Raw genomic sequence first — 23,258 nt, forward strand, 5'->3', positions numbered from 1 at the left:
TCCTATTGATAGAATAAATAATAAAAGATGTATTAATATATTTATCAAAATTATTGTCCTATAGATATAATAAATAATAAAACATTTTCCTATTGATAAATCTATTACATGTTTTATTATGTATTTTATCAATAGGAAAATAATTCTGATAAATATATTAATAAATCTTTTATTATTTATTCTATCAATAGAAAAATAATTCTGATAAATGTGTTAATAAATGTTTTATTTATTCTATCAATAGGAAAATAATTCTGATAAATGTGTTAATAAATGTTTTATTTGTTTTATCAATAGGAAAATAATTCTGATAAATATGTTAATAAATGTTTTATTTATTTTATCAATAGGAAAATAATTCTGATAAATGTGTTAATAAATGTTTTATTTATTTTATCAATAGGAAAATAATTCTGATAAATGTGTTAATAAATGTTTTATTTATTCTATCAATAGGAAAATAAATGTTATAAATGTGTTAATAAATATTTTATTTATTTTATCAATAGAAAAATAATTCTGATAAATGTGTTAATAAATGTTTTATTTATTTTATCAATAGGAAAATAATTCTGATAAATATATTAATAAATGTTTTATTATTTATATTATTTTGCGTGATCTAGTGTTATTGATTTCCATCATCACTGTCCCCATCACTCACAATGTAAATTCCCTATCAGTATCATGTTTGGAGTGTGGGAGAAAACCAGAGACCCTTAATAGAAAAAAATCTCCCCCATTGGTATATATAGAGAGCAGAGGTCCACATTGAGAAATCCGTACTTACCGGGCTTCTTGTACAGGACGTAGGCCAAGAGAAAGATGACAATGCCAATAGCGATAATAGCGGACTGCCAAGCCAGGAGGAACATGATGACCACGGATATCACCGCTCCAAACAACGATGCCCATTTATTGTAATACCTAAATGAAGGTCTCCAGCCTGGCGGGAAATATTGGTTTGCTATAATAATTACTATGGCACCATCATATAGAATAGTGAGGTATCAGAAAGTCTACAAACTCTATTGAGTGCAAACACTTTTAAAGGGGTTTTAGAGAATTGGAAAAACATGGCCGCTTTCCTCATTGTGCAGGGTCTATTCTTTAGGAATTGATGTTTGGAAGGATCCATTCATTATAGACCAATCCCTTTAATAATATGCAGCTATTATACCCAAGTGTGAACACGTACCTGGAGAGTTAGTTATAGATGCATGGAAACAACTGAAATTGATCAAAGCATAGGAGCACAGGAAGAAATTGGAGATGATGGGAGCGATGGTGTTCAGTTCACCTGCAGGAAAAAAGGAGCAGCGTGTCATATATGTATATAGTATGCCGATATATCCTGCAGCCCCCGCCTACTGCTGCGGATTAACTACATACATTGGAGAGGAACATATTCGGCATATACTCTACCAAATCTGGTATACCGAGAATCTATGGCAGGAATCTACGCTGAGTAATAGCTGCTGATAGTACGTAATAGCAGCTGTCTGACTCCTTTTTACCTAAATGTGCAAAGAGATGATATAACCAGGGGTGTAACAATCGTGGTTCATATATACCAGGATTGGGGCCATGATGGTGACATATATACCAGGATGGGGACATAAATACCAGGATGGGGCCACGTATACCAGGATGGAGACATATATACTGGGATGGGGCGAGGATGGGGTACATATATACCAGGATATAGCCATGATGGGGTTATACAACAGGATGTGGTTATGATTGGGACATATACCAGGATGGGGCCATGATGGAGATATATATACCAGGATGAGGCCATATATACCTGGATGGGCCAGGATGGGGACATCTATACCAGGATGGGGCCACGTATACCAGGATGGAGACATATATACTGGGATGGGGTCAGGATGGATACATATATACCAGGATGGAGACATATATATTGGGATGGGGCCATAATGGGAACATATATACCAGGATGGGGCCACGATGGAGACATATATACCAGAATGGGGCCAGGATGGGGTATGCATATACTAGGATATAGCCATGATGTGGTTATACACCAGGATGTGGTTATGATTGGGACATATACCAGGATGGGGCCATGATGGAGATATATATACCAAGATGAGGCCATATGGGCCAGGATGGTGACATGTATACCAGGATGGGGCCATATATTGCAGGATATAGCCATGATGAAGTCATACAACAGGATGAGGAACATATTTACCAGGAAGTGGCCCAGGATGAGGGATATTAGTACAGGATGGGGGGACAGTACTACACAATGCAGGGTCGGGGGGGGCAACTCATATGTCTTTATATGATTTACAAGGCTACAGCGGCCCATACATCTGACCAATATATCAATATATGGGGGGGGAGAGGGGGGGCCCAGGCTTAAACTTTACACTGGGGCCCATCGGACTTTAGTTACGCCACTGGATATAACACCCTATTGCTTATATAACACCAACATATTCTGCAGCGCTGTCCAGAGATTGGCACTAGAGATAAGCAAATCAATTTACAGAGCCCTAGTCTCATATCCACGTACTACTAATGGGAGCCCTGTAAAATGTCTATCTGCGCAGCTCCTCTTGTGATTTCCCAGCCCGGCACGACATCACACCGCAACAATCATGACGCTCCATGTCTAAAGAGGAAACAGGGATGGCTAAAGTTAGGAGGCGGTGTGCAGAGCTTCCATCCGGTGGCCACAGACCACTGATGCAGCCACTGGACCAGGGTCCTCTGAATATTTTTGCCCATCTCTAATTGTCACTATTGACGTCAGGTTTACAAAACTACATTCCCTAATGTGACCATACGATGTGCTTGACGTACCAATCAGGATGAAGGCGCATGCGATGACAAAGGTTAGGAGGTATCCGCGAATCGGCTCATTGTTCTGCCCATATCCTTTACCGAAAAAGCCAATCAATGGGTACAGATTGTCCTTACAGAGGCACTATTATGACAAAAATGCAAAATAAGATTTCAGTAACATTGTTATTGTATTTAGACAATTTCTACAGCTCATTTTATAAGGGATGAGAAAAAGGGGTGAGGTTAAGAAGGAAAAGGGAGGTGCTGATTTTGATGGGATCGGGTAACCATGTAATGTGTATGGGGGTCTCCCACCAAGGAGTTTAGCAGCGGCTCACTCCACTATAGATAGTACTGTGGTCAGCGGAGTAGAGTGTTCATTAAGGGGGAGTCAAGAGAGATCGCTGTTGGGTGAACTGTTTGGCTGACAGTTTTCCAAGGTACATGGGCACCTTAAAGGGGTTGTCCACTATTAGAATAACTGTGCCGCCCCAGCAGCAGATCGAACTGCTCAGATCCGGGGGTGGTGTCCGTTCGTGGCTCAAGGGTCTCCGGACTTGGGGGCTTAGGAGCCACACTCAAATGTAAAAGGGGGGATATTTACAGGGGATTTGGTATAGTTCTTGACACCACCCGTGGTGTATGGTAATTGGGAGTACCGCCGCTGCCGTTGGGAGTACCCAGGGTGATGGAGTGGGACAGCTAGGTGACGTTGCCCTCCACAAGTAGGGACCAGCTCCGGGACTCTGTTTGGAGGTACTAGGACGCAGTGCAGGGGTCAGTCGAGTACTCACTCAGCAATGAAGCAGATGCTGACAACAGGGTAAACCGTTGCCTCTCGAGGGGAGCTCGTCCGGGTCCCAGCCCCTGCAGTGCTGCTGGTGGTCCGTAACCTGCCTCCTGGCACTAAGTTTTAGAGTGTCCGTTGTGGTCCGGTACCTTGGAGCTATTCAGGCCCCTCTCCCCACTGTAGCTAAGTGAAGGAGCCTGCTCTCAGGAGCTCACACTTGGGATTTCAGTGGGCTTCTTGCTAGGAAAGCCCTATCCCCCTCGTTGCACTAGTGCTCCCGATCTCTGAGCTGGTGGGAACAGTCCATAAAGGCCCCGTTTTCAGGTTAATTGCCGGGTTGCCTGAAGCTTCTCCCCGACCTAGAGTCCATGTACCCAGTCGTGCCTTCGGTCCTGGATCGGTGATAGGACCAGGATGCAGGCTGTCCTCCTCGATGGGTTCTAGGCACCTAGCCTCAATCTCCTGCGACCGGGGGTCTGACTACTCTAGGTCCAGACCACCGTCTGCGACCCAGTTTTCCTCTCCCCTAGGAGCTCCAACTCCCAGCTTCCTCAGAGCTCCTCACAGCTCGAGGGTCACTACTCAACTGCCTGACCTTGACACCTCCCACCTCCCTGTCTGACTCCTAGGTGGGCGGCCCTATTACTGCTTAAGCAGCCCACTGGTGTGCCTGACAGGTGTGGTGCAAAGTGTATCTAGGATTTGTGTATGCTGATGGAGGCAGCACTGCAGGATAGAGACCCAGAACCATGGGGGGTTGAATACTGTACGGGGAGGGCAGTTTGTGCAGTACCCTGTGATGACCTGAGTAGTCCAGGGGCGTCACATAACCACAGGTTTCCACGAGATAAAATAATAAAGCCTATATTCACCTCCATTCTTGCGCTGTTCCAGCAGTATCAGGGCTCATGTGGGGTTGTGATATCACATGAGCCCCACAGCCAATCAGCGCTAGCTTCCTTCTCTCCACCTTTGGACCAAACGAGCAATCAACAGAAAGTGAGCGCTCACTTTCTGTTGATTTACTTGTTTGGTCTGAAGGTCAACAGGAAGTGAGGGCTCACTTACTGTTGACTAACTTGTTTGGTCCGAAGGTCAACAGTAAGTGAGGGCTCACTTCCTGTTGACTAGCTTGTTTGGTCCGAAGGTCAACAGGAAGTGAGGGCTCACTTCCTGTTGACTAACTTGTTTGGTCAGAAGGTGGGGAGAAGGAAGCCGGTGCTGATTGGACGCGAGGCTCGCAAGACAACCCCACATGAGCTGGAACAGCACTGGCATGGTAGGCGAGTATAGGCTATTATTATTTTACCTGGGGGAAACGTGGAATCAGAAGGGGTTGTACTAGTAGTGGACAACCCCTTTAAGTCACACAATGGGGTTACACATCCTTGACTGCTATATGTGGGTTCTTATATTAATTTTCTTAGAAAATACAATATAAAAATAATAATATTAATCTCACTTCATACATATACAATTGTACTGTACCTGAAATACTTTGGGAGCAGAGACAAGACAAGCCAAAGCAGATGACAGAGTGGCGCCAAAAATACCAGCGGTGACAAGAGGGGCAAATCCGGACACCATGCTCAAAGACTGGAAAACACACACAAAGTCAATGTCTTACACTGCCGATAGGAGGCAATACATGGGCTGATGAGTAACGAGGATGCACAACAGGCATGATCATAATCTTCCTAGGACCTTAAGGGTGTATGGCTGATCAGCCATGAAAATCATGGACTGGTAAATTGATTGCGGGATTACGGTTGGGATATATTAGGCAGCAATGAATGTGTACACTTTAGTGGCATCACCTGGTAATGGTTTATCAGCCCGTATTTACAGTTCTGTTTCAGGGCACAGTTGGTGAAGTTCCATCCGTAACCACAAGCCAACCCGACGCAGTTTGTGCCGCCATCAATAATGGTGTCATTTAGACTGCCAGAGGCATCTCGGACCACGCAGGAGCCTGCAACAAGCAAAAGGGATATGTTATCTGCACACATCTGACTAATTGAGCCTATAATAGGGTGTTCATGTTAAGATATTGCTTTTATCTATAGGGAAGTACATATATAAAGTCATTTGAGGTTTTTACTGGATATCCCTTCCTGTATTTTACTGTAGATATTGATTATTTATTAATCTTTACCAATAGTTGCAGATATAACCAGATAAGAGAAGGTCGTCCAGAAGATGGCCATGAGCGTGCCTTTGGGAATAGCCACTGCCGGGTCCTAAATGAGGAAAAAATGAATATACTGTTATCCATATGACCGACACTGTAATTTTTGGCTGCTGGACAGAAGCAGTGAGAGACGCCTTTTATCTGCCAGCATCCCATGGCTCTTCTTGTGATTAAATGTCACATGTCCGCCACGCCAAGCTGGCCAATCACAAGAAGAGTCAGAATCCTGACTGCGTGCAGTGTGCACATTGTCATGACTCACTGGTACTGCTGGTGAGAGCGGGCAATCACATGACCCCCAAGTATAAGATTTGAATATGTACAGTCACATGCCAACTAGACATGCCTGGCTTCTCTCAATACAAGTCAATTGAGAGAAATTGGGAACGTCTAGTTGGCATGTGGCCGCATGTATTAAAATCGCCCACTCTTAAAGACAATACTGGTGAATTTTGACAGTGTGTGCATTGGTTGGCAAGACAAAAATGGAGAAAAGTGCGAACTAGTTGTCATGTGGCCGCATGTATTAAAATCACCCACTCTAAGCAACAAGACTGGTGATTTCTGATATCAATTTGCAAGAAAAAGATGTAGAAAAGTACAAGCTTCAATTTATTTGTGGACTAATCTCGGTAATTCTACTTCTAGGGTTTGTGATTGAAATTACATCTGTGTGCAGTTCATTGGAAACACAGATGTGATTTTTTTGAATACGTACGGTGACATGCCAACTAGACATGCCTGCTTTCTCTCAATACAAATCAACTGAGAGAAGTCGAGCACGTCTAGTTGGCATGTGACCGCATGTATTGAAATTGCCCACTCTCACTGACAATACTTGTGATTTCTGAAGCTGCTTTGCAAGAAAGATGTAGAAAAGTGCAAGCTTCAAATGATTTGTGGACTAATCTCGGTAATTCTACTTATAGGGTTTGTGATTGAAATGACATCTGTGTGCAGTCCATTGGAAACACAGATGTGTTTTTTTTTAATATGTACGGTGACATGCCAACTAGACATACCTGGCTTCTCTCAATACAAGTCAGCTGAGAGAAGTTGAGCACGTCTAGTTGGCATGTGGCTGCACGTATTAATATCGCCCACTCTTAAAGGTAATACTGGTGAATTTTGATAGCGTGTGCATTGGTTGGCAAGAAAAAAATGGAGAAAAGTGCAAGCTTCAAATGATTTGTGGACAAATCTTGGCAATTCTAAATATACGATTAGTGATTCAAATGACATTCTGGGAGGTGGGAGGCCGGTGACTGATAAGACTTCTATATACAGTAGATAACTCTACGTTACTGACCTGGCAGATGACCCGGTCATGCGGATTGATCCCTACCAACTCTAAATTTACCCAAAACTCCTTTATCCGTCGTACCTTTAGATCTCCAGAGATATTCGCTCCTGCCAGAATCCCAGTAGCTGATGGAAAGAAAATGGAGAACATCCCAAAGAAGCTGCCATCCGGACCCCTCCATCGTGGCACAAAATTATCAGCAAAGATATCCGCTGTATGTAAAGGAGTATATCCAGCATTATATAGTGAGACTTCCCAGCTGAGCAGAGAAGGGATCGTATGACGTCCCAGCACTCACCTCTGTAGCTGAAGAAACCTTTGGCTTTTTTCTCATCGGAGGCTGGAATCACCGTCCCAACCAAATAGTTTGCAAATGAGATCATAATTACTATGAAGAAGAGAATCTGAGCCTGGGGAATAGAGACGGATATTACATGACAATTATTGCAAAAAAAGTTTTGAGAACTTGGTTCCCCAATTTCCAAAACAAGACCAACGTTATTCATGCAGGAATACATACAGTCACATGCCAACTAGACATGCCTGGCTTCTCTCAATACACTTTGTTATGATTCACCGATACTGCTGGTAAGAGTGGGCCGTCACATGACCCCAAGTATAAGATTTGAATACGTACAGTCACATGCCAACTAGACATGCCTCCTGGCTTCTCTCAATACATATTGTCACGATTCACCGAAACTGGTGGTAATAGCGGGCCATCATATGACCCCAAGTATAAGATTTGAACACGTACAGTCACATGCCAACTAGACATGCCTGGCTTCTCTCAACAAACATTGTCACGATTCACCGAAACTGGTGGTAAGAGCGGGCCGTCTCACAACCCGAAGTATAAGATCTGAATACGTACGGTCACATGCCAACTAGACATGCCTGGCTTCTCTCAATACACATTGTCACGATTCACCGAAACTGGTGGTAAGAGCGGGCCATCACATGACCGCAAGTATAAGATTTGAATATGTACAGTCACATGCCAACTAGACATGCCTGGCTTCTCTCAATACATATTGTCACGGTTCACCGATACTGGTGGTAAGAGCGGGTCGTCTCATGACCCCAAGTATAAGATTGGAATCCGTGCAGTCACATGCCAACTAGACATGCCTGGCTTCTCTCAATACACATTGTTATGATTCACCGATACTGGTGGTAATAGCGGGCTGTCACATGACCCCAAGTATAAGATTTGAATACATACAGTCACATGCCAACTAGACATGCCTGGCTTCTCTCAATACACATTGTTATGATTCACCGATACTGGTGGGAAGAGCGGGCCGTCACATGACCCCAAGTATAAGTTTTGAATACTTACAGTCACATGCCAACTAGACATGCCTGGCTTCTCTCAATACACATTGTTATGATTCACCGATACTGGTGGTAATAGCGGGCTGTCACATGAACCCCAGTATAAGATTTGAATACATACAGTCACATGCCAACTAGACATGCCTGGCTTCTCTCAATACACATTGTTATGATTCACCGATACTGGTGGGAAGAGCGGGCCGTCACATGACCGCAAGTATAAGATTTGAATACTTACAGTCACATGCCAACTAGACATGCCTGGCTTCTCTCAATACACATTGTTATGATTCACCGATACTGGTGGTAATAGCGGGCTGTCACATGACCCCAAGTATAAGATTTGAATACATACAGTCACATGCCAACTAGACATGCCTGGCTTCTCTCAATACACATTGTTATGATTCACCGATACTGCTGGTGAGAGCGGGCAGTCTCATGACTCCCAAGTATGTGATTTGAATATATGCGGTCACATGCCAACTAGACATGTCTGGCTTCTCTCAATACAATTGAGAGAAGCCTAGCACGTCTAGTTGGCATGTGACCGCATGTACTGAAATCACCCAATCTCACAGAATTTTGACTTCGGCTTGCAAGAAAAAGATGGAGAAAAATGCAAGCTTCAAATGATATGTGGACTAATCTCAATAATTCTACTTATAGGGTTTGTGATTGAAATGACATCCATGTGCAGTCTATTGGAAACACAGATGTGGTTTTACAGTTCTGTTTCATATGCATTCATAGGTACAAAAGTCCTTTGCCTGCCCTCAAATGCCGGCCTACTGGGCATCACAAAATCATATGGGGCCCCATAATCGAAAGAGACATATATGATGACGATATTGGAGTCCAGGGCCGACGATTTTGAACTTCCCCGATCTTGTTGCCACGAAATACCGACGTGGACAATCTTTAAAAGGAGTTTTCCAGTTTGGGAACATACATCTCCCACAGCTGCAGCCGGTTTTTACAAAAACAAACTGTGCTTTACCCATCCTCTCTGGGTCCAAGCGACGATTCTCCATCACTGCTACCATTGTGTGTAACTGTTTGTTATGTCGACAGCGCTGCAGACAATCAGTGACCTCACTGATCGACGTGTTAGACATTGGGAGTAGCGGTGGAGACATGGTGCTTGAACAATTTTTTTTGTTGCTGGGGGAAAGGGATTTTTCGTAACTGGAAATCCCAACATGTCCTACATAAGACTGTGATAAACCCCAAGATCACGAGGAAGACTCTTATGAGAAATGAGTCGGTTTTTGGAGGTATCCTTCTTACTTTGGCCTCCCATCACTGACATCATCTGTACTCCAAATGAGTATGCTCAATACTAAGAGGAGGAGATAGGAGCCTACCCATCACTGCCATCAGCTGTACTCCAAATAGATATGCTCAACATTCAGAGGAGGAAATAGGAGCTGACTCATCACTGCCATCATCTGTACTCCAAATGAGCATGCTCAATACTCAGAAAAGATAGGCGCTGACTCATCACTGCCATCATCTGTACTCCAAATGAGCATGCTCAATACTCAGAAAAGATAGGCGCTGACTCATCACTGCCATCATCTGTACTCCAAATGAGCATGCTCAATGCTCAGAGGAGGAGACAGGAGCTGACCCATCACTGCCATCAGCTGTACCCCAAATGAGCATGCTCAACACTCACAGGAGGAGACAGGAGCTGACCCATCACTGCCATCAGCTGTACTCCACATGAGCATGTTCAACACTCACAGGAGGAGACAGGAGCAGACTAATCACTGCCATCAGCTGTTCTTCATATGATCATGCTCAACATTCAGAGGAGCTCACTGATTGGCTGCAGTGGTACTGACCTGATAGACGTTGGGAGTAGTGGTGGAGACTCGGTGCTGAAAGAATGTTTTTTTTTTTGTTGATTGGGGGAAAGGAGTTTTACGAAACTAGAAAACCCAATATGTCCTACATAAGACTGTGATGAACCCCAAGATCACGAGGAAGGCGCTTATGAGAAATGTATCAGTTTTTGGTGGCGTCCTTCTTACCTTGGCCTCCCACTCCATGCCGGCTAGTGAGATCCCCAATAGGACAGCGACAGTGATGACGCCGATAATTCTTATGTCATTAGTAGGATCCACAATGGTTGCTTCGTTTTCCTGCGGTTGAGAAACTGTTGTTATTTGTGACACCGGATATTTACCAGCTACAAATGGTAGATGCCCCGGTTTTCCATACCTGCAACAGATCACGGACGGTCTCTGCAAAACCAACGGTGTGCATGGCGACTGCAACCGCGTTGGCAAATGCAAATATGAGTCCAATGGATCCACCCAGCTCAGGTCCCAGACTTCTAGATATAAGGAAATATGTGCCGCCTAAATTTTGTGCAAAAAAACACTTGTTAAGTCTGCAAAAACTAGGCACAACATACAGACCTATTATACCAGCACTTCAGGGACTGTATTTGGACTTAGGTGAGGATCGTTGTGCTACATTGTTTCCGTAACTCCCATTTACTTCTATGGAAGTTACAAAAACAGTGTACACAATTAAAGGAGTAACAAACCTTTTATTTATTTTTTTTATCATTTTGTCCAGTTTGGAAAGTTATGAAACTTTCCAAATCTCTTTATTAAGGGATTTGTCTTCATTTCTGTAAAAATAATTGGATATAAGTGGCTTTTCCCCAGTCTATATTCTTGTTTTCAGCCACATTGATATCAGATCATGCTCATTTGGAGTACAGCTGATGGCAGTTATGGCTCAGCTCCTGTGTCACAAACTCTGGGGATAAGCTGCCGCAGGTGATTGTTCTGATAAGCAGAACACAAAGAGGAGGATACAGGAGCTGATCCATCACTGCCATCAGATGTACTCCAGATGAGCATGCTCAACACTCAGGAGAAGACAGGAGCTGATCCATCACTGCCATCAGCTGTACTCCAAATGAGCATGCTCAACACTCAGGAGAAGACAGGAGCTGATCCATCACTGCCATCAGCTGTACTCCAAATGAGCATGCTCAACACTCAAAGGAGACAGCAGCCGATGGCCGTGATGGGTCAACTCTACTGCAAATAAGCATGCTCAACAGTCAGAGGAAGAGACAGGAGCTGACCCATCACTGCCATCAGTTGTACTCCAAATGAGCATGCTCAATGCTCAGAGGAGAAGATAGGTACTGACCCATTACTGCCATCAGCTGTACTCCAGCTGTACTCCAAATGAGCATGCTCAAGACTCAGAGGAGGAGACAGGAGCTGGCGAATCACTGCCATCACCTGTAGTCCACATGAGCACGTTCAACACTCAGAGGAGGAGACAGGTGCTCACCCATCACTGCCATCAGCTGTACTCCACATCAGTATGTTCTGATATCTCAGCTGAAACCAAGAAAACAGACTGGGGAGAAACCGGAATTTGAAAGCCACTTAAATGAATTTTTTTTTTTGCAAGAAGGAAGACAAATCCTCTAATAAAAATATTTGCAAACCTTCCATACTAGTCCAAATTTTTTAAAGAAAAACAATAAAAGTTTAGTTACTTTTTAACCCTAGAACGCGCAAGCATAACAATCTACCATAGAAAACAAATGACCTAGCAGGCCTGCGAGGCCCCAGGTATGCGTTCTAGGGTTAAAGGAGTTGTCCAATATGGGGGTTTTTTTTTACACTGAACGGAAAGCAAAAAATGTGTTCTTACCTATTCAACAACCCCCCATGTCCTGCAATGATGACGACATCATTCATGAGACAGCTGCAAGCAATCACTGACCGCAGCAGTGACATGTGCATGCATGGCACCTGACCATAGTGATTTCCTGCTGCAATAATGTGAATTTGGGGCTGGATGCCATCACTGCAGGGCTGGTAGGGGACTACTGTAAAGGCTGAACTAGTGGTCAACCCCTTTAAATAGGTTCTCTCTAGTGTTGGCTGTTGTCAACCACAATGATATCTGAGGATTTAGAAGCGATCTGATTACCCGATTTGACTTTCCCATTGGTGGAAATGGCAGAGATGGACAATCCTGTGATGCTGGTGACCGTTATAGACATAAAGATGATGAGCCAGGTGAGCGCTAAGGGAAAAAAGGGGATAAATTACTGCGGAAAATGTCACATTTGGGTAATTTGGGTGTGGAGCGTGGTACTGACCTATGCCGGCCTGAGCCGTTATCCAAGGCAGACGGAGATAGAGGATCACGCCCCAGATATTCAGCATGCAGCGGATCTGAAAATGTAAAATAACTGGCAAGGAGCATACGTGTCCAGAATTCCTCAGCATCTATCTCTAGCTGTTCACCATGATTAATACCGTCCACATTCAGGACTCACCATTACACCTTTTATCCACCCAAATCTGACGGGTTCCCCTGTGGGTTTCTCCACCTCGATCTCGGCTTCTCCATCGGGAGAGTCAGTTCTGGGCTCATACACCGGGGCCTGCAGGTGGTCCTGCTGTGGAGACGGAACGCGGGAGGTTATACCATTCCATATACATCATTGTGGGATCGGGATATTCCTGACCACATGTATTGGCCAGAGCGATAAACAGCGGCAAATAGGGAAACTCACACAGGATGGAAATGCTGCACATTTGTCCTGATTTTTTGAAGACACACATGGCGGTTACACTCCAATGGGCATGCAAGCATAATGGCTAATGAAGCACACATATGGTGGTTACACTCCAATGGGCATGCAAGCATAATGGCTAATGAAGCACACATATGGTGGTTACACACCAATAAAGCACACAAGTATAATGATGACACTCCAGTGAGGCACACACTTATGGTTACCCTCCAATGGGCATATACACATGGTGGCTAAACTACAGTGAGGCACACACGCATGGTGGCTAAACTACAGTGAGGCACACACGCATGGTAGTTACACTCCAGTGAGGCACACACGCATGGTAGTTACACTCCAGTGAGGCACACACGCATGGTAGTTACACTCCAGTGAGGCACACACGCATGGTGGTTACACTCCAGTGAGGCACACACGCATGGCGGTTACACTCCAGTGAGGCACACACGCATGGTAGTTACACTCCAGTGAGGCACACACGCATGGTAGTTACACTCCAGTGAGGCACACACGCATGGTGGCTAAACTACAGTGAGGCACACACGCATGGTAGTTACACTCCAGTGAGGCACACACGCATGGTAGTTACACTCCAGTGAGGCACACACGCATGGTAGTTACACTCCAGTGAGGCACACACGCATGGTCGTTACACTCCAGTGAGGCACACATGCATGGTAGTTACACTCTAGTGAGGCACACACGCATGGTAGTTACACTCCAGTGAGGCACACACGCATGGTGGTTACACTCCAGTGAGGCACACACGCATGGTGGTTACACTCCAGTGAGGCACACACGCATGGTGGTTACACTTCAGTGAGGCACACATGCATGGTAGTTACACTCCAGTGAGGCACACACGCATGGTAGTTACACTCCAGTGAGGCACTCAGCGATGGTTACACTCCAGTGAGGTACACATGCTTGGCAGTTACACTTCAGTGAGGCACACACGCATGGTGGTTACACTCCAGAGAGGCACACACGCATGGTGGTCACACTCCAGTGAGGCACACACGCATGGTGGTCACACTCCAGTGAGGCAAACACGCATGGTGGTCACACTCCAGTGAGGCACACACGCATGGTGGTCACACTCCAGTGAGGCACACACGCATGGTGGTCACAGTCCAGTGAGGCACACACGCATGGTGGTCACACTCCAGTGAGGCACACACGCATGGCGGTTACACTCCAGTGAGGCACACATGCATGGCAGTTACACTCCAGTGAGGCACACATGCATGGCAGTTACACTCCAGTGAGGCACACATGCATGGCAGTTACACTCCAGTGAGGCACACATGCATGGCAGTTATACTCCAGTGAGGCACACATGCATGGCAGTTACACTCCAGTGAGGCACACATGCATGGCAGTTATACTCCAGTGAGGCACATTTATACTCCAGTGAGGCACTCAGCGATGGTGGTACAGACAGCGGCACAAATCTGAAAGGTCCTTTAGTTTGGACAGTACAATAGGTGATCTCCACAGTAGCGGTTTTCCCTTTGATGTGATTAGGTTTTAGCCGGTAGAGCTCTGATCACCAGGATAATGCTTATTGACGCTCTCTCAGGCCACACTCTCTATAATGTGGGGAGACTCTGTTCTCTACTTTCTTGAGACTCCTTGTGCAGGGACCCTGCTCGTTTTAAGGACAATATTATTTCTCGGCCACTAGTGTAGTCGAGTGATGGAAGCTCAGGCACAATTCATGGCTTCCATTAACAAGGTGGGTGACCCGTGGCGTGACGTTTTGGTTACAGGCTCATACCCAAACCCTCAAGGCCGATTACTGATCCTTATACAACCAATAACCTTTGCATCACATCTTGTCACACCGGGCTCCCTCCTAACACAGGACCGGTGACAGGAGCCTCCAGCAACAAAGCGCTAGAGCTCTGGCACCATATCACCCATCTATATCACCACCAGTTAAAGGGAAGATCCCCATCTCTGCCAACTAAAGTTTTTTCAACAAATTCATGCAAAAAAAAAAAAAATAATGTTTGTATAAAACATTTCAAAATGTTATAATATGTTTCTATACAATGGGCCAGAAGATGTGACTTACAAAGATCAAAAATGGACCAGCTCAAGACAAAAGAGGATGATAAGTACAACTATTTTCTGCACGGAGCCTCAGTCAGCAGGTTTTTGCTATAAAATCTGAAAGCCGCATAATATAGAGGCAGATACCCAGATTCCAGAAAAGTGTGTTGTTATTTCAATAAAATCAGTGTTTTATCAACAGGAGATTATCACTACATGACTGGGTGTCTCGTGCCATTTAGGCTATGTGCGCACTAGACCGTTTTTCCCGCGGATTTACCCGCGGATTTGCCCCGGAAATTTCTTGAGAAATGTCTGCAATCTTTGTGCAGACATTTCCCATGAAATTCAATGAGAAAAAAAAATAGCTGTGCGCACTGTGCGGATTTTTCTCAAGAAAATTTCTTGAGAAAATTTTCTCGAGAAACTTTCTTGAGAAAATGTGCATGTCCATTAATTTCCGCAGGTACCGGGGGTATTCCGCAGGTAGCAATGATGTGCGGTATACCACCGGAATAGCCGCGATTTACCTGCGGTAATGCCCATCGCTGCCTGCGGTTTTGCAGGAAGCGATGTCATTATGCCAGGAAGAGGAGCAGAGGAAACACACGTCACACTCCCTGGACGCCGCACAGAAGCACTTCCGTGCGACCTCCAGGTGCCCGTGCAGTGTGTGTCCTGCTCCGGCCTCGCGGCTGCCTGCACTGCAGTGTCAGTGTCTGCCCGCAGTGTCAGCAGCCTGTCACGCTGCAGCGCAGGCAGACACGGACATCCTGCAGTGCTGGGAGCCGCGGGGATGACGATCGCTGCTGTCAGGAGGTGAGATCATTACCTGCTGTGACGATCTCCTGCCTCCTGACGTCACCGCGGTCACTGCTGTCTATGCCCGTCTCGCGAGCGGCCCGAGACTGTCACTAGCGGTGACGTCACGGGCTCTCGCGATAAGTCAGTGACAGCGCTGACGTCAGCAGTGCAGGAGATGATCACAGAAGGTAATGATCTCATCTATGCTCCTGATGGCAGCGCTCGTCATCCCCTGCAGTGACCTGAGCTGACCTATTGATGTTAGCTCAGGTCACTGCATTGCTCTCCCAGCCAATGGGGAACATTCTGTTTTTCATTGACTGGGACAGCGACTATGGTATGGATCGCCGTGCCCCCCCCCCCCCTTATTGGATTACGCCGGACGTGGAATTGATTGTGCTCTTTTCAATAAATTGGTTAAAGAGGGAATGTTTTGGGGAGTGTTTTTTCAAATAAAACTTTTTTTGTTGTCTATTTTTTAATTATTACTGACTGGGTTGGTGATGTCGGGTATCTGATAGACGCCTGACCTCACCAACCCCAGGGCTTGATGCCAGGTGACATTACACATCTGGCATCAACCCCATATATTACCCCGTTTGCCAACGCACCAGGGCGCGGGATGAGCTGGGGCAAAGCGCCAGGATTGGCACGTCTAATGGATGCGCCACTTCTGGGGCGGCTGCGGCCTGCTATTTTTAGGCTGGGGAGTGTCCAATAACAGTGGACCTCCCTAGTCTGAGAATATCAGACCCCAGCTGTCCGCTTTACCTTGGCTGGTGATCCAATATGGGGGGGACCCCACGTTTTTTGTTTTAAATTATTTATATAATTTAAAATAACAGCGTGGGGTGCCCACTGTTTTGGATTATCAGCCAAGGTGAAGCTGCCAGCGGTGGTCTGCAGGCTGCAGCCGTCTGCTTTACCCTAGCTGGCTACAAAAAATAGGGGGACCTCACGTCATTTTTTTTTAATTATTTATTTATTTTATGGCTAAATACAAGGCTAAGCACCCTTTAGGCTACTTTCACACATCCGGCTTGAGCTCTGCGGCTCAATCCGGCTGTGCAAGCTATGCAACGGATGCGGTGAAAACACCGCATCCTTTGCATAGGTTTTTCCTTTGCGGCCAGTCCGGTTTTTGCCGCTTGCGGCATGCTACTGAGCATGCGCAGTGGCAAAAACCGCATGCGGCGGCCGGATGCGGTTATTGCCGCATCGCGCCGCATCCGGCCGCCATAGGCATGTATTGAAAAATGTGCCGCATCGGCCGAATGCGGCGCGATGCGGTTTTTTTTGCCGCACGAAAAAACGTGCCAGGCAACTTTCCATCCGGCCGCCGCATCGGCTACATCTGCCGCATGCGGCAAAAAACGGACGGAACGCAAGGCCATGCGGCACAATGCGGCACTAATTAAAGTCTATGCAGGAAAATCGCAACCGGCAGCAAAAAAAACCGGTTGCGATTTTCATGCAAAGTGCCGGATTGTGCCGCATAGCAAAAACCGGAGGTGTGAAAGTAGCCTAAGTGCCACATGAAAGTCACTAAAGGGTGCCAGCTTAGAAAATGCAGGGAGGTGGAACATTATATAGGTTTTTCTCATCTATCTATCTATCTATCCCTCTATCTATCTATCTATCTATCTATCTATCCCTCTATCTATCTATCGATCTATCTATCTATCTATCTATCTATCTATCTATCCCTCTATCTATCCCTCTATCTATCTATCTATCTATCTATCTATCCCTCTATCTATCTATCTATCCCTCTATCTATCTATCTATCTATCTATCCCTCTATCTATCTATCTATCTATCTATCTATCCCTCTATCTATCTATCTATCTATCTATCTATCTATCCCTCTATCTATCTATCTATCTATCTATCTATCTATCTATCTATCTATCTATCCCTCTATCTATCTATCTATCTATCCCTCTATCTATCTATCTATCTATCCATCTATCCCTCTATCTATCTATCCCTCTATCTATCTATTCATCTATCTATCTATCCCTCTATCTATCTATCTATTCATCTATCCATCTTTCCCTCTATCCACTATCTGTCTATGGATTATCTTTATTATTTATTGCAGGGACAAACCTGCGGTAAATCCGCGGTAAATCCGCGGCAAATTCGCGGCAAATCCGCGGCAAATCCGCGGCAAAAACGCATGCGGATTTGGTGCGGATTTTTTCCGCAGGTCCGGAAATCTTTCACTGGCAGAAGTTTCTCAAGAAATTTTCTTGAGAAACTTCACATTTCTAGTGCGCACATAGCCTAAGTCCTCCTGCTCTGTATAACCCCGCCCCTATGCATAATGTACACAGAAAGCCACCAATCAGTCGTGTGGGCGGGGTTATACACAACTCCGTGTTCTGAGCTGTGCTAGAGAAAACAGGGATTTTATCAAAACTGCAGCAAGCAGTTCAGCAAGTGATATATTGCTGGAATCAGAGTCTCAGCCCCTGCATCATGTGCTTTATCGTTTCATAGCAAAAATCTGGGGACAGACTCACTTTAATTACATTGCATGCGGTGCTAGGGCTATTTTCCCCAGGCAAAACTGTGTCCCTAAGAGGTCTGTTGGGCGCTGGTGGTAAATGTCAGATTCAATGATTCATGAATGTGGGCTCCAAAAATGAGAAATTGACCACATTCAGACTGAAACCGAGCCATTTCATGGAACATACAAAACACCTACCACTGCACTCCTGTAGTCAAAAAATTACAATTTAGTGCAGAGTGAAAAAAATATTACAAAATAACTATGAGATAAGGACACTGCTTGGGGTTTATCCATCAAAATATAATTAGTTCTAAGAGTTCCTCAATTTTTTCATCACAGGAGAAGAAAGAAAAAATGATGGCAAGGTGGAGATTTTGCAAGAGGATCCATTCATCAGCAATGGAGGAGGAACGTTAGTAGATTTGATGGGGATTTCGGTGCTGAAATCTGCATGAAGTAGGATTGGGCCGTAAGAGACCAAAAAGTTTCCACTAGTAGGACCGACTTTACATTTGGGTGCTACGAGAATAAAGACGTAAGGGTTTGTTATAAAAGCAGGGGCAGCAAAGTAATGAATCAAATAAATGAGTAAAAAGTCCTGCTCACCTGTCCGTAAGATAAAAGTTCCAAAAAGAAATCCACCACTGCTAAAAAATGAAGTTTTAATTGTTCGAATTAAAAAAATAGAGCTGGTGCGTTTCAAGTCTCAATGCCTCATAATCGTAACCACTTTGTTTTTTAGAAGTGCTGGATTTCTTTTTGTGGATTAAAGTGATTAATGCCAGCCTCCCTCCCCCAAAAAAAGACAACACCTCATGGGGGGGCACAAAAATGTCACCTTAAGGCACTAATAAGTGTTAAAACAAAAAAAGGGGAAAGGTTTTCTTTCTAAAGAACATAATCTAAAACCTTGTAGTTGTAAGTTAAGGTCCATATTTTCCACTAGGTGGGCTGGTGCCTAGGGCGGCGGGTTGTGGAGGGTGGCGCCAGGGTCAACAATAAAAAAAATATATTTTTGTAATATAATAAAACAAAAAAGGGGAAAGGTTTTCTTTCTTTATAAAGAAAGTAATCAAAACCATGTAGTTGTAAGTTCAGGGCCGTATTTTCCATTAGGCAGGCTGGTGCCTAGGGCGGCAGGTTGTGGGGGGGTGGCACCAGGGTCAACAATAAAAAAATATATATATTTTTAATTTGATAAAACAAAAAAAGGGGAAAGGTTTTCTTCTTTCTAAACAAAATAATCGTAAACTTGTAGTTGTAAGTTCAGGGCCGTACATAACATTAGGCAGGCTGGTGCCTAGGGCAGCAAGTTGTGGGGGGCGGCGCCAGGGTTAGCAATAAAAAAAAAATACATTTTTTTATTTTGTTTTAAAATATTAAAACCAGAGTTTTTGCAGGAGTGGAGGGGGTTTAGTGCTCCTGTATTCCCTGATTATTCCATTAGGCTAAGATTACACAGCGCCATGTTTTGTGCAACACCGATATCTGATCTACGGTGCCACATTGTGACCTATGACCTGCCACAACTGCAAAAAGTTGTTTCCAAAAGTTGTCTAACTTTTTACAGCACTATTTCTGGCAAACCTGCTACGACGTGACATTTGCAGCCCCAGTCTAAGGAACGTTAGTGTTTGCATCTCACCTTTAAGATGGAGTGAAGATCCTCCAAAGTTGGTCTGACTTTTTTGACTTCTCCGGATACCTCGGTATTGGCATAGTGGTCATAATTTGGGACGGCATCAAGGGTATTATATCCAAACGTCCTCATGTAAAAGGTATTGGTATGGGTAAGATTGTTGGGGTTGAAGGTATCGTACGCGGGTTCTTGCTGTCCATACTGGGATTTGGCGCCGTCGTCGGTGCTGATTAGGGAGCGGATGGTGAAGCGGCCACTGGATGGCACGCTCTCTGCCGAGGTCTCCTCTCTGCTTTCAGCCATTTCATCACCTCACTGGTCCTTCAGAGAACTTGTTCCACTAAATTGAGGACATGGGTTTTATACTTCGTGGAACCGGTCAGAACCAAACCTACAAAAAAAAAAAAAATCACTAACCAGAATAAGAGACGATTAGATGCTTCAACTCCAAATGTCACAGCCTCGGGCCAGAAAAAAAAATTGCTTAGTGAGCCGAGAACACATTGAGATGTGAGAGCTGATAGGAAACCACACATTGCGGAAGGGGTTGGGTAGACATCAAGTACAACTTCTGCTTCACCGCCGTAAGAATGGAACAGAAGAACATGATGTTTTTGAAGACCTCGTTTTTGGATTAGTATTCTGGAGGTCAAAGAAATTTGGTAATCAATATAGGGTCACCTATTTGGCTTCTTATGAAATTGTTCTTGAGGCTTTAATGATTATGGATTTTTATGACAACATCAAAATACTTTTTAATTGCTCGAAAAGAACTTTTTTTTAACCCCACAAACACCTCTGCAGGTCCAACGTATTCCACACGAGGTCCCATTACGATTCCAGTTCAGCTACATATAAAATCAGAGAGCTTGATATGGAACATGGCTGCCCGCTGTGGACTTCAGGCAGAGAATGAGCCACACGATGAGCGGTGACATCACTCAGGTAAATTGCGGGCACAGCTGAAGGTTCCCACCGCCCTACCTCCTCCAATTAGGGCTGCTTTGTGAAATCTGGAACAGTTTCTCTTTTTTTTCTGGGCCCCCTCCATTCTAAAATTATGCGCCCTGGTAATAAAGAGTAAAATGTTCACTTTAACCAATTGGGAGTGTACCATAGAACTCCTTGTGTTTTGATTGGCCGACATCAGAGGAGCAAAAGCCAACGCCCACGAATAAGTTCTGTGGTACACGCCCAGTTGGATAAAGAGAAAATTTGCACCATATCTTTGGAACAGAGGGGCACAGAAAAAAAAAGAAAAACTGCTCTGGAATCAATAGAGCAGCAGTAATTGGAGGCAGAACAGTTGAAAAAAAAAGATCCAGTGAGAGGTCCTCTTAAACACTTCTATTCACTTATATAGTGATGTGCTGTAATACAGATACAACCCATGGACAGAGATGGTGCTGTTTCAGTATTAAAGGGAATCTGTCAGCAGGTTTTTACTACTCATCTGAGAGCAGCATGATGTAGGCAAAGAGATCCTGAATCCAACGATGTATCACTTAGATTACTGGCTGCAGCTATTCTGACACAATCAGAATTTTTAGCTTTAGCCATGTAGCAGAGCTGAGAGAGTTATCCCCGCCCACACCAGGCTCTCTATAGAGAATGAGCATTAACAATGATGTGTCAATTAGAGGAGGGGGAGCACAGGTGACATTGTAGTCTGAGCAATGAAGTCCTGTTGCTTAACCAAACATAGCAAATAAACAACAGATGGGATCGTGACAATACAGGCATCCCTGAATTTTCTGTGTTAACCCTTGCAGCATGCTGGCTTTGGCATACATAGCAAAAACTTGTTGACGGATTCTCTTTATTGGTAGACCCATTTTTTCTACTCCTGGACAACCCCTTTAATACATCAGAGGCCATGTGTAGTATAGTTATTACAGAATTGGACGCTCTAGAATAAACTAAAGAGTGCACAAATATAAAAACATATAAATTAAATAAGAAATTTTTTTACCTCCTCCACTACCTATACGTACGATTCAGTGTTTCATGATAAAAAACAGATGGTTCTATAAATATAATGAGGATACAGCAGCCACAAACAGGAAGTAACACATATTAAATGAATAGATAAAGATGCCAGGAGCATGGTGCACGCACCGAATGTGTGTGGAGGTGTAGGGACTGTTTAGTGGGAACCCTTAAAGGGAATCTGTCACCAGGTTTTGGCTCCCCCATCTGAGAGCAGTATAATATAGAGACAGAGACCGGGATTCTAGCAATGTGTCACTTACTGAGCTGTTTGCTGTCATTTTGATAAAATCACTGTTTTCTCTGCTGCAGATCTAGCAGTTATACAGAGCTGATGAATATGCTGGACTATCAAGTAGTCCTATAATGATAAAATCACTGTTTAATCAGAAATAGATTAGCAAAACTATACCAAGCAGCCCAGTAAGTGACACATCGCTGAAATCAGGGTCTCTTTTCCTTCATCACTCTGCTCTCAGATTAGGTGGCAAAACCTGGTGACTGATTCCCTTTCATACCCCCCAAACATATAGTTACGTAGGTTGAAAAAAAGACCTAGGTCCATCTAGTTCAACCTTCCCCCACCAGTTCTACATTTTGTCCCTAAGTCACTTATAACCAACAATGCTTTGTGTACTGAGGAAATCATCCAGCCCTGATATAAAAGCTGTTCTAGCATCTGCCATTACTACCTCTTGTGGTCGGCATTCCACAGTCTGACTGCTCTAACTGTAAAGAACCCTTTCCTATTTAGCAGAACCCTTTCCTATTTAGCAGAACCCTTTCCTATTTAGCAGAACCCTTTCCTATTTAGCAGAACCCTTTCCTATTTAGCAGAACTCTTTCCTATTTAGCAGAACTCTTTCCTATTTAGCAGAACCCTTTCCTATTTAGCAGAACCCTTTCCTATTTAGCAGAACCCTTTCCTATTTAGCAGAACCCTTTCCTATTTAGCAGAACCCTTTCCTATTTAGCAGAACTCTTTCCTATTTAGCAGAACCCTTTCCTATTTAGCAGAACCCTTTCCTATTTAGCAGAACCCTTTCCTATTTAGCAGAACCCTTTCCTATTTAGCAGAACCCTTTCCTATTTAGCAGAACCCTTTCCTATTTAGCAGAACCCTTTCCTATTTAGCAGAACCCTTTCCTATTTAGCAGAACTCTTTCCTATTTAGCAGAACCCTTTCCTATTTAGCAGAACCCTTTCCTATTTAGCAG

The 23,258-nt window shown here is 44.4% G+C and overlaps 1 protein-coding gene across 2 annotated transcripts in view; it reads right to left on the reverse strand.

Annotated features, from left to right (window-relative positions):
• SLC12A3 (solute carrier family 12 member 3) overlaps window positions 1–20,425 on the reverse strand; it is a 43,851-nt gene extending 23,426 nt beyond the window's left edge. For both annotated transcript variants that reach the window (XM_075326893.1, XM_075326892.1), the window contains exons 1-14: window positions 20,059–20,425; window positions 12,773–12,895; window positions 12,593–12,668; window positions 12,421–12,516; window positions 10,672–10,811; window positions 10,482–10,592; window positions 7,403–7,514; window positions 7,186–7,316; window positions 5,766–5,850; window positions 5,428–5,582; window positions 5,099–5,206; window positions 2,839–2,962; window positions 1,199–1,300; window positions 791–946 (exon numbers count right to left, since the gene is read on the reverse strand). In XM_075326893.1, the coding sequence (XP_075183008.1) occupies window positions 791–946; window positions 1,199–1,300; window positions 2,839–2,962; window positions 5,099–5,206; window positions 5,428–5,582; window positions 5,766–5,850; window positions 7,186–7,316; window positions 7,403–7,514; window positions 10,482–10,592; window positions 10,672–10,811; window positions 12,421–12,516; window positions 12,593–12,668; window positions 12,773–12,895; window positions 20,059–20,355 (1,816 nt within the window). In that variant the 5' untranslated portion in view covers window positions 20,356–20,425. The remainder of the gene's footprint in view (window positions 1–790; window positions 947–1,198; window positions 1,301–2,838; window positions 2,963–5,098; window positions 5,207–5,427; window positions 5,583–5,765; window positions 5,851–7,185; window positions 7,317–7,402; window positions 7,515–10,481; window positions 10,593–10,671; window positions 10,812–12,420; window positions 12,517–12,592; window positions 12,669–12,772; window positions 12,896–20,058) is intronic.
• Window positions 20,426–23,258: the final 2,833 nt, after the last annotated feature.

The sequence above is a fragment of the Anomaloglossus baeobatrachus genome, chromosome 10 (genome assembly GCF_048569485.1).
Source record: "Anomaloglossus baeobatrachus isolate aAnoBae1 chromosome 10, aAnoBae1.hap1, whole genome shotgun sequence".
Lineage (NCBI taxonomy): Eukaryota > Metazoa > Chordata > Amphibia > Anura > Aromobatidae > Anomaloglossus > Anomaloglossus baeobatrachus.